Below are 19,235 nucleotides of genomic sequence, written 5' to 3' on the forward strand. Positions count from 1 at the left end.
GTAGTTCTATTTTTAGTTTTTTAAGGAACCTCCATACTGTTCTCCATAGTGGCTGTATCAATTTACATTCCCACCAACAGTGCAAGAGGGTTCCCTTTCCTCCACACCCTCTCCAGCATTTATTGTTTGTAGATTTTTTGATGATGGCCATGCTGACTGGTGTGAGGTGATATCTCCATTTTTAAAGTGTGTGATTTTACTTTCTTTTTAATTAATTATCCTTCTCATAGATATTTACTCTCATGATGCTGAGGAAGAGGAGGAGGAGGACCGTACAGCTCTTTCTACTTCTCAGTCATTCTTATTTGTCATGTAACACTTTAACCTAGTCATCCTCCTATAGGAGAAGTTAGGTCATAATCCTTATCTTTAATTCAGGAAGGTTAGACGGGAGATGTACAGAGTGAGAGAGACAGAGAAGAAGAAAGAGAAGGAATTCCATAGCTTTTCTGATTTCTAGTCACAGAACACCCACGTCATTTAGGTTGTAATGGTGGTACCTATTCTCCTCTGTTTAGATGTAGAGAGATAAACATTGAAGGGATATCGCAGTAGCAAAAACAGTTTCCAGGGCTTCTGAGTGTGAGATATGATAGCAAAAGTTAGCCTTATGGTGAAAGCTTTACCCCTTGGCCAACTTCTCCATTAGGGACAGTAGGCTCCATACCTAGGAGGCACAGACATGTTTCACTTTCTTTTAAAATCAGAAGAAAAAAATGAATATAATCAAACTTTTTATTAACATCATATAAAATATAAAAATTTAAAAGAGAAAATAAAAATGAAAATACATTTTTAATATATATATTTGGAGGAATGGCCCTCAAAGGCAAACATGCCTTTGGCTCAGAAGTCTTAATGAGTCCCTGCTCGACACAACCCTCACCCCATGGTAACCTGGCTTGGATACTTTGTCCAAATTTGTATTTGTCCAAACTACAATACTATGAGATGTAAAATAATGGTGGCCTTTTCACACAAACATGAGGCTGCCTAAAACCAGATGTGAGCCCGTGCCCCTCATTCTCTGAACCACATTCTCTTTAGAGTGACCACTTGTTTCTGGGTGATTGATGCAGAAAAATGTAGCTAGTATTCCCCAGATTTTATGTGGGTATCCTATCTGCTCCAGCATCATTCCTGAACCAAGTTGCAATCAGATAGCTTTTTAAACAAATTTTTTCAGAAGTTTGAGAGAATATACAGGAATTAATTTAGTGGTTATGGCTTCTTTCAGAAACATGTAAGAGTGACAGTAGATAATTTTGGAGTTTATCGTCATTGCCTTTTTTATTTTATTAATTGTGGTGGCCCTCACTGAAATTTTTTTAACTGCAGTAGTCTTTTATTTATTAATTTATTTTTAGCTTTATTGAGGTATAATTAACAAATAAAACTGTAAGATATTTGAAGTGTACAACGTGAGGATTTATTATACATTGTGAAAGGATTTCTCCCATTGACTTAACACATCTCATTGACTTAAAAAAAAACAAAAAAAAAATTAAGCATTTCAGAATTGTATATAGTGGCATGATTGCATTTGATAGGAGGGTCTAAAACTTTATTTATTAAAAAAAAAAATCCCTTTGGAGAGGCCAGAGCACACATTTGAAAGGAACCATATCACTTAAAATTTGTAGGTACCTATATTCAGTAAAATGTTTTTCTGGTCATGATAAACTCTTGTTTGTCAAGTGGAAGGGTCTTACCAAAGAGGACATACTGGGTTTATGGTGACCTGGAATCACTGAATGTTAATGGGGAAGAACTTTTAGAGTCACATAGTTTATTTCATTTTACAAATGGCAAGCTGGGGCACAGGTACATTAAATGACTTGTTTAAGGGTGCATAGTTACTTACTGGGAAAACCAAGATAAGAACATAGAATGGCATTCATTCTACTCCACTGCTGTTAGTAAGAATTTTCTAGGCAAAGACTCTCTAATATATGCTCAAAAGCCAAGCAAAGGTAACTGGTGGTCATGTAACTATTGATGAAACCAATTCTAAACCTTGTGTCATTTCGTAAAAATTAGAGTTCTTGCTACTTTATCACACTGTCATTGGCAACAGTGGCTGGCCCCTATCTTTTTTTTTTTTTTTTGCGATACGCGGGCCTCTAACTATTGTGGCCTCTCCCGTTGCGGAGCACAGGCTCCGGACGCGCAGGCTCAGCAGCCATGGCTCACGGGCCTAGCCGCTCTGCGGCATGTGGGATCTTCCCAGACCGGGGCACAAACCCGTGTCCCCTGCATCGGCAGGCGGACTCTCAACCACTGCGCCACCGGGGAAGCCCTGGACCTTATCTTTTTATACCTTGTTATGTGTTGCCAATGGGCTGCTAATTTACTTGTAGAGGGAAAAGAAAAATGTGTTACCATCGACTTCTCATTTCATATAATTCAGGGTCTCATTTCTTGCAATTTTTAGAAACTCCATTGTGTATGAAATCTACTATAAATATGCTATTGTTGTGAAGGTAGAGATTACTCATTGTTTACATCTCTCAATAGAAATCTTCCAAAATGAAGAGTAAATTCACATGATGAAATTTGCTGTTTTAAATATAGAAGACAGATACACCTAAAAACTCAACCTAAAGTTCCACAATAGGCGATATATCTTATTATTTCTTTGTTTCCATATCTGGAAAGTAGGTCCTATGAAAACTTTTTTGATTTGACAGTATTTAGCATAAAGAAAAGAAGGTTAGAAAGAGTCTTCAGCTATGTAGTCAAAAACGTTAAGCTCAGATTTCAAATAAATCAGTAGATTACTTAAGAAAAAAATTTTTTAAACGACGGCATAGACAGTATCAGGAGAGCATCTGTCACTTCGGTTTTATGGGCCTTTGTTTTTCCATTTGTATGAGGCAGGTACACCAAATAATTTCTAGAATTATTTATTGTTCAGAATTCTTTTGAATTTCTATTTATCCCTTTCTCCTTGTTTATAAGACACTGCTTGATAATCAGTCAGGAAATGATCATTTATTATGTCCTGACTACGTCTAGCACTTGCCTAGACCTTATTGTCAGAATATAATCTGAATCTCTTCTTCTAGAATCAAAGCCTTATTTTGTAAATTCCTCAGAAAGCAGTTAAAAGATGTCAGCTGCCTTATGTATATATACTGTGTTTGAGTTATCTGGCCTTATACAGAGGGTGTTATCCCTAACAAGCAGAAAGTATAATGTAGCACTGACAATCAGAATCTAATGGCGAGTGGTAAGGAAAACATCTGCTTTTCCAGGTTTGGTTCTTATCAACATATGGATGAAGTTGCTTCTGCACCTCATGAACACTTATTACATAGTGCTTTACTAAATTATTGTGAAATCATCTTGCTTATGTTTTCCTTATTTTCTCTGATACTTTGGCAAGGTGTTTGCTTTAAAAGTTGGGTCAAAGCATTTTTATCTCACTTTTGCCTCAGTTTCTTTATCTCTGAAATACACTAGTTAGGCCACGTTGGAGAAATGACTATACAATAAATGGACCACTGCTGCATCTTCCCATGCTACTGGCAGGCAACAGTAATTCTCCATGGTGTTCCCTTCCACTGAGCATGTGCCTTCTGAGCCTATTCTTCAATATTAAGTCTTTGATGTTGAGGTTTCATTCCCCACAGTCCTTAAACCCTCTTTTCTGAGGCCATCATTTCTGAGGCTTAAACACTGAAGGGGCGTTTAAAAGCTGATTATTATCATCTTTATCCATTCAATAAATATTTATTGAGTGCCTACATTGTATTAGGCTCTGTGCTAGGAAATGTAGAACAGAATAGATTCTGCTGTCATGGTGTTTGCAGTCTCCAGACAATAACAATGTTAACAGAACTAATAATTATTTCTGTGATAAATAGTATAAAATAAATGTGTATTGTGATCAAGAAGACTGATGGGAGCACCTACAAGTTTTGATAAGGGCTTCAAGAAAGGCCCTAGGAACCGATATTTATGCTGAGATGTAGGGGATAAATAAAACCAGCCACGGGGAATTCCCTGGCGGTCCAGTGGTTAGGACTCGGCACTTTCAGTGCCGAGGGCCAGGGTTCGATCCCTGGTTGGGGAACTAAGATCCCACAAGCTGTGAGGCATGGCCAAAAAAATAAATAAATATTTAAAATATATATATATTTTTTATATATATATAAAATAAATATTTAAAAAATAAAACCAGCTATGCTAAAAACCAAGGGGAGAGTAACCCAGGCAGAAAAAAGAGCATGTGCAAAGGCTCTGAGGTGGAAAACAGCTTACTTGTTTTTCTTTAAATTTCAGTTTTCTTATATGAGACATTATTTGTTTTCTCCTCACTGTTGATTTTCTTCAGGATGACAATGTGCCTAGGTAAAAATATTTTTCCCCAGCCTCCTTTGCAGTTAGCATTGGTCATGTGACACAGCTTTAATTAATAAGATGTGAGAAGATACCTGTTAGATCTTTAGGGAAAGATTTTACTTTTTTGACACAGGCACTACTCTTTTCTTCTTTTCCCACTATTCCTCTTCATCTTGAAAGCAGAGGCAATGGCTGGAGTTGCAACAACCATTCTGTCATCAGGAAGAATTTCTAAGGACGTCTTAAGACAGCATCCTTGTTAAGATGCTGAACTAACCAGCAATTAACCAACAGTCACTTACCTTCATATATCTTGTATAAAAATATAAACTCCTCTTTTTTAAGCTATACTCACTGCTTAAAAGTGAGTGAGCTAACTAATATACTAAACATAAAATTAATTGTCTAAAACAATATATTTTTGAAGCCAAAAGGAGGTACTATTAGTTATACCAGGATTTAGTCATGAATCAGTACTGTTTCAGGCAAACTATGATGTATGATATCCCTAACTATAAGATTATTTTGTGGATTAGATGAGCTGATGCATATACAAATATTTAGTACACTGCCTGGCATACAAGTAACACATAATACATAATATTATCGTTAAAAATGGAACCGGTAATCAGAAAAAAATAATAGTTCATGGTATAGAACATACATTAAATTGGGGAAGAAAATGGATAGGAGGGAGTTATCATCAAAGGCCTGTTTAGCTGACAGTTTTTGAAGTAGTCTACCCTTGGGTTTCAGTATAGAATGAGATTTATAAATAGAGAAAGTTGTCTTTCCATGACTAGCGCTGCTAGGAACCCGAAGGCCCTTTGCTATTTTCTTTGCTTGCTGTCTTCCTACACTACCACTATTTTTCTTCTGTGAATCATACCTTCACCAAAATAGTTGCTCAGATTGCCTGTCTAGTGAGAACAGAAAGCTGGTTAGGTTAGTCAAGAGGTTGACTCAGTCCTTATACGTAACTCCCCTGCAGGAAACCAGGAATACATTATTCCTCCTCACTTTATGCATGCACACTATAATCAAAAGCAGAAAAGCAGAGGAAGACAAGAGAACCTAACTCTGCTGACCACCGTTCTCTGGGCTCCTGTAACGTGTGCGCCTGCATATTTTCAAGTAGCAGAAACCCTGAAAGTTATCATAAAGGTGATTTATCTAAGATAGCTTCAAAAGCATTCATATATACATGAACTTCATGAGATATCCAAACATATCTAGAACTGTTTTAAGACTATAATTAGAGTAAATTCTTTACTAGCATCATCTTTGGGTGTAGGCTTCATTATTAAGAGGACCTAATTATTGTCCTTTGCCACCTACCAATATTTCCATTTGATAAACAAGTCAAATTATTCTTAAGAACAAACCAATGTCAGTAATGATATAAAATAAACACAGTGACCTCCATTTATTGGAAAGAAGATATTATCTATGAGGTATAAGCATCCAAACTCCATTTGGTTTTTTATGAATACTACTTGAACAAAAATAGAATTTTTCCACCAAATAGTTAAATCCCTTCCTTCTAGTTCGACAGATAGGGAATAACCCCTTCCTGAAAAAATATTAAAAAGTGAAGTCAAAGATTATTACTTATAGAAAGCACTTGCAGTAAATCACTGTTTAAATATTCTTGATGTTCTTTATCTGTCTCTTGAACATTCATAACTAACTGGAGGTTTCTTGCTTAAAGACATGCCTCTCATAAAAATAAAAATAAAATAAATTTACTCACAGCTCCCAAATTTTAGTGGGCAGGCATGGGCATCCATAGGGAAATCCTCCAAATGCATTGGACATTCAGCTCTCACTGTCAGCCTTATCGATTAAGGGAAATATGGGATACAAACAAAAGTCCTATAGATTAGATACTTTCTGATAAATACAAGTGGGATGTTATTAACTATAGCAAATATATTAAGAAAGCAGGAGAGACAAACACAAATGGCAATGCTATACCGAGCTGTTAATAATCAAACGATCTAAAAAGAATTATTGGACTTCCCTGGTGGCGCAGTGGTTAAGAATCCACCTGCCAATGCAGGGGACATAGGTTCGAGCCCTGGTCCGGGAAGATCTTACATGCCGCGGAGCAACTAAGCCTGTGCACCACAACTACTGAGCCTGCGCTCTAGAGCCCACGAGCCACAACTATGGAGCCCATGAGCCACAACTACTGAAGCCCACGCGCCTAGAGCCCATGCTCCACAACAAAGACAAGCCACCACAATGAGAAGCCTGAGCACCACAATGAAGAGTAGCCCCTGCTCACCGCGACTAGAGAAAGGCTGTGCGCAGCAACGAAGACCCAATGCAGCCAAAAATAAATAAATAAATTTTAAAAAATAAAATAAAATATATAAAGAATTATTTACAACAATGACTGGATTCTATCCATTCTTTTGTCTGTTTTGAGAAAATAGGTGACACCTGATTTTGTATGATGGGCAAGCATTACCAAAGTTTTCCAAAATAGGCATCACCAACTAATCCACCTACCAGAGCAAATCCTTTGAGAATAAAATGGGATGTAAGCAAATAAATACTTGCAATAATACTAATTCATCCTTGGTTGAGAAGACATGGATAACAAGGAAGAGAGGCAAATTTCTCCATTCCTAAGTGCATCTCTCCCCACCTCCTTCCCTAATATAGCACCAAATGCATAAGACAACAAAGGAATAGGTGAGGGAGGAACTGTCCTCAGGTTCTGTGAAGCTGACATTCACTTAAGGTCTCCTTTATAAGTGATTTCACTATATTCCAACCATTTAGTTTTACCTACAAATCTACTGCCTAATTGAAGCCAGTACTCTGCTGAGCTTCTTTTTAGTCCCTATGTTATGGGAATGGGAATGTGAATTCTATTTATGTTTTAAAAAGGGTAGTCAAGAAAGGAATTCACTGAAATATATTTGATGTCATTTGGTGGAACTATGGAAAATTTACACCCAAATTCCTCACATAATTTTCAGGAGATATATTTACCCATATTATTAAGTAACTCTAATGTGGCAAGATGGCTTTATAACAAGTAAAATCATGAAGTGATTACAATATTAATTAAAGTAAATATGAAATGTGTAAATTAATGATTACACTCTTATACTTAAGTCAAACTATTCAGGGAAGTGGTAACACATTAGCAAAGGTGATGAGAAATTTAGGAGAAGGGGGATATAGGTTAGTTACTGATGAAGAATATTACACATATCAGGAACTATTAACTGATAAACTGTTCAGTATACACAAATCCCTCCTTAGATAATTAGCAGCTGGCAGGAAAGGATACTAGATTTAGGCTCAAAAACAAGTGTAGGGTATTTTACAAGGGGAGAATATTTCAAATTTCAAATATAAATAGATCCTGCTTAGATGATCTGGAAAGTTCTCAACACATCTGTCCACTGATCCTCTACTTTCTCTCTTTTCTGGAATTTTCATTCTTTCAGTCCTATTACACTTTTACTAGTTGAGTCCAACATCTATCTGAAGTGGCTCTTAAAGCGGTTTTTCTTTCATTTGGGTATAAAAAGCTAGGAATTCTGGCAGCTTTCTCCAAAGTCAAAATATCACTCTACTCCCACTCGAAACACAATCCGCCAAGTCTAGGGGTTGCCTTTATTACCTTTTCATACCAAAGGAATAATTGGATGCTCTAAATTACCAAGTGCTGGCCAGATCTATAAAAACAACATTCCAACAAGTCATCTGGATATGAAAAAACTGCATCTCTTCAGAATGAGTCCTAGATAATTTTTTTAATATTTTATTGATTTATGTATTTATTTTATATTTTGGCTGTGTCAGGTCTTAGCTGTGGTACACAGCATCTTCATTGCGGCATGTGGGATCTTTCGCTGCAGTTCGTGGGCTTCTCTCTAGTTGTGGCGTGCGGGCTTTGTAGTTTGCGACACACAGGCTCTCTAGCTGAGGTGTGCGAGCTCAGTAGTTGTGGCGCACTGGTTTAGTGGTCCCGCAGCATGTGCATTGTTAGTTCTCCGACCAGGGATTGAACCCATGTCCCCCACATTGGAAGGCGGATTCTCTACCACTGGACCACCAGGGAAGTCGCAAGTCCTGGATAATTCTTAATTTCTCATAAAATAGGAATGTTTTTAAACAACTTTTTTTCTAAAAATATTCAAACCTTTATTCAATTCATGTTTCTTTCATTCATCCATAAATGAATGATTGGTATCCAGATTCTGGGCTTACAGTAATCTCAAAATGGGGGAAATGTTTATGGAGCAAAAATATACATGTAGTCTTCAATTTAAGCAAAATTAAGAATATTTATATTCTCAGTCTAATTAACATCATTGTGAATTAATATACTTCTTCAAAATGTATACTTCCACATGAATTTATATATAAAAATTTTGAACTTTTTCTATTTTCTGGTTTTTTTCTCCTTTTTAAATAGAAACATTTTCAGATATATACCATGAGATAGCTTCTAGAAATTTAATCTAGACCTTACTGGAATGCAGGAATCCACGAGGTTAATAGTAGGGAGAAGTTCCTCTATTGAATTAGAACATATTGGGGATATATATATATATATATATATATATATATATATGGCATTACTTATACATTGTAAACATTTTTTCATTTTGTCTAATCATTTTACTTAACGCTTTAATACTTGCATAGTATTTCAGCCAGTTTAGTTTTCATAGTAGAATAATTATTAAAGTTGAAAAACAGGGAAAACAGGAAACCAGATGCTCTACAATGGCCCATCAGCTTGTTGACTGCCTACACATGGAAGAGAAGGTCTAGAAAAACTCACGAACGGAACACAGTCATCCTTACCTCATGGTGTACAACAAGGTCCCATCCTCTGTGATCCGTAGGAGCTTGTTGGGCATGGTCATGTTGTGTGCCACTGATTTCTTTCCATTGTGGAAAAAGGTATCCGGAGTCCAGATTTTACTTGCCATTAGGTTATTTAACCGGAGTACCGTCATGGGTCCTTTAAATTTTAACCTTTCATCCTTCCAGCTTTGACGGAAGAATACATCTATTGTATATTCCTAGGTAATTTTGGAAAATGGCAAAGAGTTCACTGTGCTGTATTTTGCAATGCAAATGGCTTACACAGACGATGCATAATTTTTGCAACTTTAGAAGCAAAATATGACCTAGATGATATTCCTAGAAGTAAACTTGTGGTGGCCTGTACATATTGGTATCAGGTGAATCGTTGGTTGACATAATCACTTGAAAAATATCTAAATGCCTGAATTACTTTTTGGTGAGAAAACTTCTGCTGAATATCTCCTCAGACATGTGAAAGGAAACTAGCACCCTATTCCCACCACCACCTGCACCACATCAGTACTCGAAGAGATAGAATATATTGCAAGTGAAAACAAAACTCATGTTACAGATTATTACATACAGGAAAATGTTTAAGTTAGGCAATCCTAGTTATAAAAATAAAGCATTTGGGGGGCCCTCTTATGGTTTCTGAAAACCCCACACCCAGTCCCAAGACATCCTTGGTGCTAATGTGAATGTGATAATCCCATCTTCTTTTTGGCTAAGTGAACATTTTTTTTCCACAAATAATGTATATAGATTTTCAGTTCTACACAGTGAAGAAGATTTTGAAAATAAGAAATTGTTTCAGGTAATTTGCATACTTTCCAAGAAAAAAAGAAAAGAATGCAGAATATGCGGGTGTGTGTGAGTGTGTGCTTGTGAGTATATATGTGTGTGTGTATGAGACACAGGAGAAATGTGTGAAGCTCATCATCATTCACAGCCAGGGAATCTATTTATTTGAATAAGCACAGCATTCCTCATGGCAATACCCAGAGACAAACATCTGCTAATCTGAAAACAAGCAATGTGATTTACCAGCTCCTAAAATTGAAAGGGGTAATAATATCCATCTTCTTTGCAGGACTTGCTACACTGACACTAAAATTGGAAGTCAATGGTTTGAAATAAAGATTACCACATTCTCCATTAATCTTAGAATGCTCCAAACTGGAAGGAAGACTAACTTGAAAACATCATGCTCTGTTTTCTTAATCCCCTAAACCCTGATGCATCAGAAAGCTGTTTTTTAAAATCTTTTATACATATCGTCTTTAGCACATGCACAATAGTGTCTGTGTTCAGGCTTTTTGTGCATGAATTTTACTACCTGTCTCTTTCCCGGGGTTAATGCAAGTTTGGGTAAAGACTGAATGAAGATTTTCAAAGCACACGTTTGACATTGCTGAGCCCTTACTGATTAGGTAACTAAGAATTATTATTGGTTAGTCTATAATGTACGAGGCATAGTGGTAAGTGCGATTGAGATAGAAAAAAAAAAAAAAGTGTAACAGGACACCAGTCTGTCTTTGCAGGCAGGAGAAGTTACTTTGTTTGTTTTCTCTGTCTGGAAGTGTCAGATGAGAGGCACTGGGATACCTGGCATAGGAATTTACTTAGACACATTTATTAAGCATCTGTTAAATTTGACAGAGGGAGAAACTGTTTGGACTTGGAAGCTGTAGGAAAAACTTGTGGAGGAGTAAACTGGGTTTAGAATAGTATTTTTCTTGGGGAGAGAAATGAGGGGGGTGCCTGTGGATTATATCAGGAAAAGATCCAGAGTAGCAGTGCTTGGTAGGGAAGCAGAGCGTATGGGTTTACTCTGGGCTGTGCATGTTCTCTTCTCTGGACAATAGACAAGCTTCTGAGATAGGGCTATGATAATGATGCTATTTCTATTACTCAGGAATCAGTGCTCTATAGTTTATGCAACTGAACAACTTTAGCCTGGTCAGCAGTGGAGGCAACAGTCTCTCGTAAACCAAGGTTCCAAGGATGTCTAAACTGACCATATCCCCATGAATCTGAAACATTTGTTCACTTGTTGCTTGCTCCAAGGAGATTTTTGAATCTAAAATAAATGTTACATATAAAATAAACTTAAACTATATTTATCATCAAGTGTTTGACAAGATATATCCCAAAGGCAAAGATTCCAAAAAATTATGTCAAAACTTGCCAAGGTCCTAAGGTTTACAAGTTTATCATATTTACAGCTAGCTTTATTTACCTGTGATAATGGTGGACAATGACATCCCCAAATTCATTTAAGATACTCTCTTTTCGAATACCTAGTTACACAAGCATGCGTGTGCACACACACACACACACAGACACACACACACACACAAGTACAAGGGGCAAAATTAACTGGATTAGCTTTCATTTCCATGATTTCCTCTGTTAGAAGTGGAAATGAAAACTGATATAAAGCAGTTGATCATGATCACCTCTTGCCTAAAAAAGAGTGTATTTGGTCTCCCATATCCTGAGAATGGCCCCTGCAATGTTGCCATGGTAGCAGCATGCAGCTCCCCGCAGCTACTTGTATAGTGTGACCTCTCCCCATGGTCGAAATTCATTAGACCAAGCTGGGCCAGAGCCCCTTCTCTAGGAAGTTGGAACAAGAAGGAGAGCGTAGAGCCAGAGCATAATGATTACACATGTAAATTCTAAGTCTGCTAACTAGAACTGAATCGTCCCTCTGCCAGATGAACGGCCTTAGGTCATTTTCTTATTTTCTCTAATGCCCTAGTTGCCAATTTATAAAGTGTTGATCATGGAAATACTTATTTCACTTTGCTGTTGTGAGAAGTGTCAACACAAGTGAACAGCTTACAAGAATGTCTAGAGCAGCGGTCTCCAACCTTTTTGGCACCCAGGGGCCGGTTTCGTGGAAGACAATGTTTCCATGGACCGGGGCGGTGGGCAGAGGGGTTGGTTCAGGAGGTAATGCGAGTGATGGTTCAGGCGGGAATGGGAGCGATGCGGAGCGGCAGATGAAGCTCCACTCGCTTGCCCGCTGCTCACCTATGCCGCTTGGTTTCTAACAGGCCACGGACTGGTTGTGGTCCATGGCCCGGGGGTTGGGGACCCCTAGTCTAGAACACAGAAGTTCTCAGTAAACATTAAAAGTTATTGTCTCTCTCTCTCTTTTTTTTTATTCAACACAAATTTATATTAGATTTCTAGGTAGCTGGGAATGGAAAAAGTGCAATTTCTTTGGAAGGGTGGTAGGACAGAAAACCTGAAGAAAGTGAGAAAGTGGTCATAACTAAGCAAAACAAAAAAAGGAGGCAAAACAGAAGACTCCACAGAAAAGTGCCTGAACAAATAAGAAGCTCTGGTGAACACTTTGTTCAGGGTTCAGTGTTCTAGCCCACACCACTTGAGTGAAAATTCTCTCCAAGTTACCCTGTTGAATAGAGTAGGACCCTAGAGAATATGAGCCTTTTTCTGAAGACTGGGACAAAACATCCATTATATTCCTAAATAAATATTGTACTGTAGCGTTCCCGCTTGCACCGTTTATTACTGTCTGTGTGTGCTTTGATTTAATACATTTTAAGCGCTTTGGAAAACAGGGCTGTATGATTGTGCTGCCTGGATATTTCTGTCAGAACCTAGTGCCCTGGGAATGTGAGGTTTGATTGCCAATTAATGGTTTTTAAAATAAAGTTAAGGAGTTGTCCTAATTTTGTTTTCTATTCCAGATGAAGTCAAATGCCTTGGGAGCTATGGAGTCTCTAAGGACGGACAGGCTGAGTTCAAGCTGCTACCTAGCTGGGTCACTTTTCTCCTCTGGAAAATGTGGGTAATAATAACACTTAGCTAAAATGTTGGCAGGAGGATTAGAAGAAATATGATCTATAAAACCCTTAGCACAGTGCCTAACATATTGTAGCATTCAATAGTGTTGAATGTTGTTATGGTTATTATTATTAATTAGATATTTTATCAGCGCTCAGTTTAAAAACTACATTTCATGTCTTGAAAAATAGCTTTGTCATTCTGCCTTTTAATTTTGATAGCCTCTAAATCATACTGCTCTTTCTTACGGATAATTCCCCAGTAATGTAGTTTAAATGATTAATCTCAAAGTGGTAAGGTACAGTTTCTGCTTGTCACTTAGGAAACCAGTTGCAGGCCTATGGCTAATTTGATCCCTTGATAGAACAATTCAGATATTGTCTTGTTCAAGAGTTTTAGGCAAAACGGTATCACTGGTTTAGACTCCGTTCCCTTCTTCCTACCTGATATTTGATCAAAGGCCATAAATAAAAAGTGATTCATGATAATCTTAGGGTTAATGGTGTATCCAAAATCCTAGAGTGCATCTTTTGTCTAAGACAAAAGACATCATTGGTTCCTAAGATCAAACTTAATCTGAACCAATAACTCAAAGGTATACCAAATATTTTTAAGAGAAAACTTTTTGATTGCATATGGCTTTATTTGGGCACTGTCCCTAACAACTTCTATCGAGCATCTACTCTTTGTGAGACATCATGCTAGGTGCCAGAGATAGAAAGAGAAAAGTTATTTATTATTATTATTAGGAGTAATATCATTATCAGTATGTGCTCTTTGTAATGCTTCATCCCCTCTCTTAGTGTTTCCATCTATGAGAAGAGAGCTTCACCAGTGTAAAACTTCTGAAAGTTCTCCTTTATCTCACACTCTTCTATTTGGGGAGGGGAGAGAGGAGGAATAATTTAATTCGACAGGAGAATTTGGAAGGAGAAATCAGTCTTGCCTATCTCAGCCTCTTCCTCTTGTCTTCTGCATTTTGGATGCTGGCTGTCCATTAGACTCACAAATGCAGCTGTGTTCCTCTATGCTAGAAGTTTTACACGGACAGTCTACACCCTCGCAGAGGGAAGCCAACTCTGCCTGCTGATGGGGTGGGTTAATCTGACTGGTGTTTACTCTCTGGAAACTCACTTGTCTGCAGATATAAGCCACCTTTTGCAATACCATCATTATTAGTAATAAAGATGATATTCTCATTTTCCATATCCCTTACACTGCAGCCTTATTTCTCAAAAGGCTCAAGATTCAGGTAAGAAAGAGGGTGTTATTTACTGAGTTTCAGAAGACCTTAATTTTTAAAAGATAATATAGACTCCTCAGCCTTTCACCAAATAAGTAGAAATTCAACACTTACTGTAAAACAGCAATGCACTGTTACTGTGAGGGATGCAAAACAAGAGTGCCTTTATGTTTTTTGGCGTCACTTTAGGAAAATAAGATATTTGTGTAAGATAAATAACTTTACAAAGCAGTGTGCAAAAGCTAAATTGTACCTTACAGTCAATAAATGTGATTATAATGCAGAAAGGAAAAGTTAACTTGTTATTGGATTAATTAAAAAAAGAAGTTTTCATCAAGCATTTGGGTCCTGATTAGGGCTTTTGTGGAAATACAGAATTTAGATGGGTGGAGAGTAGAGGAAATTTCCACAAAGAGTGCATGGCTTGATAAAGGGTTCAGAGGCAAAATAATAATAGCTACCATTTATTGAGCACCATCAATAGACCATTATTTACATATCTCATTTAAAATTCCTAACAGTCTTACAAGGATAGGTAATTATAATAATATACTCACTTTAGAGACTTTGAGCCTTACAGCCTTAACTGATTTGCCCAAGGTCATGCTGCTGTTAGTGAGGAATTTGAATTCAGCCAGCCTGAATCCTAGAGCCAGTCCTGCTAACCCCCAGTGTTATGCCTCACAGAAAGTAGTACTAACGTGAATGACTAAATAGTAAATATTGGGAACAAGTGAGGTCTAGTGGTAAATCGTGTATGGATTGTATGGGATACAGGCAGAGGAGTTTAAATTTGACCTTACCCTTGACTAGGATCTATTAAATGTTCCTGATTCGAAAAGTAGCATGAGAGAATAGGGTGGTGGGAAGACTGAGTTCCAATATGGGAGAATCACAATAGGTCCTCAGACCGCAATCAATTTAGCAAAAATAATTGTATCACACAGTATTTCAATAAAGTGGTCTACGGACTGACCACAATGACAAAATGAATTGCCAGAGGAATAAATCCACAATTATGGCTAACTTTTATATTTCTATTTCTTACAGTAATAATGGCTGACATTTATTGAGTGCTCATGATACGCCAATGATTTTTAAGTGCTTTTCATGTATTAATTTGTTTAATACTTGTGATAACCCTATGAAGTATTATTATTATTACTCCCATTTTACACATGAAGAAACTGAGGCAGAGACATATTAAGCAACTTCCCCAAGGATACACTCTTATAAATGGAGGAGCTGGGATTATAGACCCAGGCATTCTGGTTCAGAGATCTGTATTCTTACCTAGCACTCTGCTGTCTCTCATATGCTCCACTGACTCTAATTTGTACAGTTGGTGCATTTCATAACCTCTCTTAGGCATAAAGTATCTAATTATCCTAAGCCAGCATTTCCCAATGTATGACTCACAGAATGTCAACAAGTATCACTTGAAGAAAAGGGTTTTGGACAAATATGATTGGAACACACTAGATTAAATGCAGTTAAACAGTTTACCTTACCTCAGGACTGGTCAGAGCTTTAACCCTGCCAAGCTGGGTGCCCTGTGAATTTCCACACTTCGGGAAATGCTGGTCTAAATGGATATTTTCTGTAACTTTTATTCTGAATCTTCTGAGTTACTATGAAACCAGAAGACTTTAATGTTAAGGTGGTATCAACAAAAAGGCATTTCAAAAATAGTATTTAATTAATATATCTTCAAAATATCCATAACGATGAATCTTCATGGCCTCTTTATGATTTTTTGCTTATACAGGAGCTTGGCTGTTATGAGTTCAGAAATATTATACAATATCTGCAGAGCTCTACGGATTTACCAACTCCCATCAGATAGAAGAGAAATTCATGTTAGTTCATTTGGGTTGGGAAAAGAGAGAACAGGTATGTATTCATTTTATTCTCACTCTTGGTAATAATTTAACGATTGCCTTTTGCAATGAAGCTGAACCTTTCCCACAGGTGTTATTTCATTCTCTGTCTAATTCTGGTCAAGTATTCACTCAGCTTTTAAACACATTTCTCCTTTTTAACCAAAAATAATTCAGCAATTGCAGTGTTTATGGCTGTTTTATAATAGCACTGGCTATCCAGAAACCTAGCATTCTTCAATCAGTATGTCCTCCTAACTAAAATATAAGGTAATTCACAGTACTTGTCTCGCAGAACATAAGCCAAGGCAAAGGAATAATTTCAGGGATGGAACAAAAGAAGACTGCAGTGGTTGATAACCATAAATAGGCCTGGTCTGGAAAGTAAATGGGTATTTTCTACTACATAAATATTATATGTATTACATATTACATATTATGCATACAGAGAGACACGAAGATATAGCCAAGGCATCGCGAGCTGCTTCGTAAATACCTAATCTATATTTTTTCTTTCAAAAGTTAAATTTAGAAAATACCCCAGGAAAACCAAAAATGCAGTCACTTACCATATCATGGTCTGAAACGGGTCCGAAACTGGTGACGAAGATGTCAGTCTTCACTTCAGTTACACGCTCTGATGAAGCAAGAAATTGGGACAGTGAATGTCTATCAACAGCCCTTATTAGATCTCACCACCACAAACTCACACCCAAATGGGAAATTTATAGGCTTTGATTAGCAATTTCTAAAATTGGTCCACTGTGTAGTCCTGATAATTTACTGCTTACACATGAAATTTCACAGTGAATATCTTTCAGTGGAAAAACGGAGCCTAAATATGCCACTTTGGGCGATAGATTTTATGGAGATGTCATATGATGCTTAATGAATTCTTTAAGAATGGACACACTTTCCTGAGTGATACCAAGCCATTTCATATTATAATAAAAATATGTTAGCATATGGATATGGTTTGAGCTTAAACAGTCTTATACAGCTCGTCAGATGCTCCAGGTACTTAGGCTACTCTTGGGAGGTATATAGTGTACTGTAGTGAGCTTTATTAACTGTCTAAGGACTCAAGGGTATGTTTTATAAATGATTGCTTTCTGGCACTAAATCATAAGTTAATTATCCAAATTACACCTGGGAAAAAAAATCTGACAACCTATATAAGTTTCTTCAGTTTTGAGGATAAGAAGAACATATGACGGTACAGCAAAAGTTCATTTAATAGATTCCATTTCAAGCTCAATGTGATTTTATGTTATTGGTCTCTGAGGCATATATTTCAACCAATAAAACATATGTATTATAGTTTGGTGACAACTCAACACAGATATTTTCAAGGAAATACAGTCACTCACCAAAAAAAAAAAAAAAAAAAAAGAGAAAAATGTTGCCTGTATAAAAGGAAACAGTTTGTTAAGAGGTGAAAATGAAAAAAGATGACTCTGTAATTTTCAACTTTAGCTCTGAGAAATAACAGTCCAGTATTTTAAGCAATTCATTTCATTTATCAGGACATTTGTATCTTTGGTGTAGGACATTAAAAAGGTGATCCAATACATGCAATAAGAATTCTTTTGAAAATCAAAAATTTTATCCCTTAGCAATTCACTTGTAAACAGCTAATACTTTCAGTATAAATTTGGCTCAACAAATGATATAATAATTTTGAGGTGGAGAGAGTCGCCTCAATAACCAATCTAATATTTTTAGGCCATTTCCCCCCCAACAATTTGACTGGCTCCAAAATGCTTAAATGAGCCCCCTGACATAATAGTTATGTGGGGTTTACTGTTTAACGCTTCAAAATAGAGGAGGTAGTTTGAGACAAAGAGAATAGAGATGTGTTTTTAGAACTCATTTCCAACCTCAGCTTTAACATCCAACATCCTGCCGCAACTGCGTCGCTTAAGAAGAGCAGCTGTCAGCAATAAGTCTCAGCTGTATTAACCACTTGCCTCTCATACCAGTCCCCCTTCTCACCCCTTCCAGCAGTCACTTCTGCAATGTATACGTCTCTCTATTGCACACTCTCTTTCCATATATATATATATATATATATATATTTTTTTTTACTAGACTGATTCTTTTCTTTTTTTGTTGTTTTTGGTTTTTTTTGCGGTACGCGGGCCTCTCACTGTTGCGGCCTCTCCCATTGCGGAGCACAGGCTCCGGACGCGCAGGCTCCGCAGCCATGGCTCACGGGCCTAGCCGCTCCGCGGCATGTGGGATCTTCCGGGATCTTCCCGGACCGGGGCACGAACCCGTGTCCCCTGCATTGGCAGGCGGACTCTCAACCACTGCGCCACCAAGGAAGCCCTGATTCTTTTCTTAGTTTAAATATCTGCTATTTCTTATGACTCCATCAAGAGCTCATACTTTATTAGAATGTCAGGAATGACCTTCAATTAAAAACCATAATGAAAAGAAAATACATGCTATCTAGTCACAAAAGCTAGAATCTATCTTATTAATTGAGCTCAATTTCATCTTTCTCTTTAAAGATTTCCCCTTCTAGATCAAGCAAAAAACCTCATTTTGTTCCCAAGTTTGAGTTTTGGTTCTCTCCAGATTATAAACTATAAGATTTATGGTGAATATCTTACAGATTTGAGTGACACTTATGGAATTAAAATTATGTCCTTTCTTTCATTTTTATTTTTACAGCAGAGATCTGTCATTAAATGCATAATCATTTGGGAAATATATACGAATCTCAGTTTGCACACTTGCAAGTGCTTGGTGGTGTGGAATGGTTCTCTTGGACTCCTTTATCACTATTATCCATTTCGGGGGTGTGAGGAGGGTATAATTTCTACACTTTAAGGTAACTCCCCAAGGTAGCTAGCTTTACACAACTTGGCTTACCAGATATTTTAGGGGCAACCAACCTTTTCTTTTTTATTTTTTTAAATGCTGGAGAGGGTGTGAAGAAAAGGGAACCCTCCTACACTGTCGGTGGGAATGTAAATTGGTACAGCCACTATGAGAACAGTATGGAGCTTCCTTAAAAAAACTAAAAATAGAGCTACCATATGATCCAGCAGAGAAATCCATAATTCAAAAATATACATGCACCCCAATGTTCA

The 19,235-nt window shown here is 37.2% G+C and overlaps 1 protein-coding gene across 3 annotated transcripts in view; it reads right to left on the reverse strand.

Moving 5' to 3' along the window:
- GABRA1 (gamma-aminobutyric acid type A receptor subunit alpha1) overlaps positions 1-19,235 on the reverse strand; it is a 60,367-nt gene that overhangs the window by 24,645 nt on the left and 16,487 nt on the right. For all 3 annotated transcript variants that reach the window (XM_033432032.2, XM_004271963.4, XM_033432033.2), the window contains 3 exons: positions 16,704-16,771; positions 9,187-9,407; positions 6,101-6,183 (listed from right to left, as the gene is read on the reverse strand). In XM_033432032.2, coding sequence (XP_033287923.1) covers positions 6,101-6,183; positions 9,187-9,407; positions 16,704-16,771 — 372 coding nt within the window. The remainder of the gene's footprint in view (positions 1-6,100; positions 6,184-9,186; positions 9,408-16,703; positions 16,772-19,235) is intronic.

Source organism: Orcinus orca, chromosome 3 (assembly GCF_937001465.1).
Source record: "Orcinus orca chromosome 3, mOrcOrc1.1, whole genome shotgun sequence".
In the NCBI taxonomy this organism is placed as follows: Eukaryota; Metazoa; Chordata; class Mammalia; order Artiodactyla; family Delphinidae; genus Orcinus; species Orcinus orca.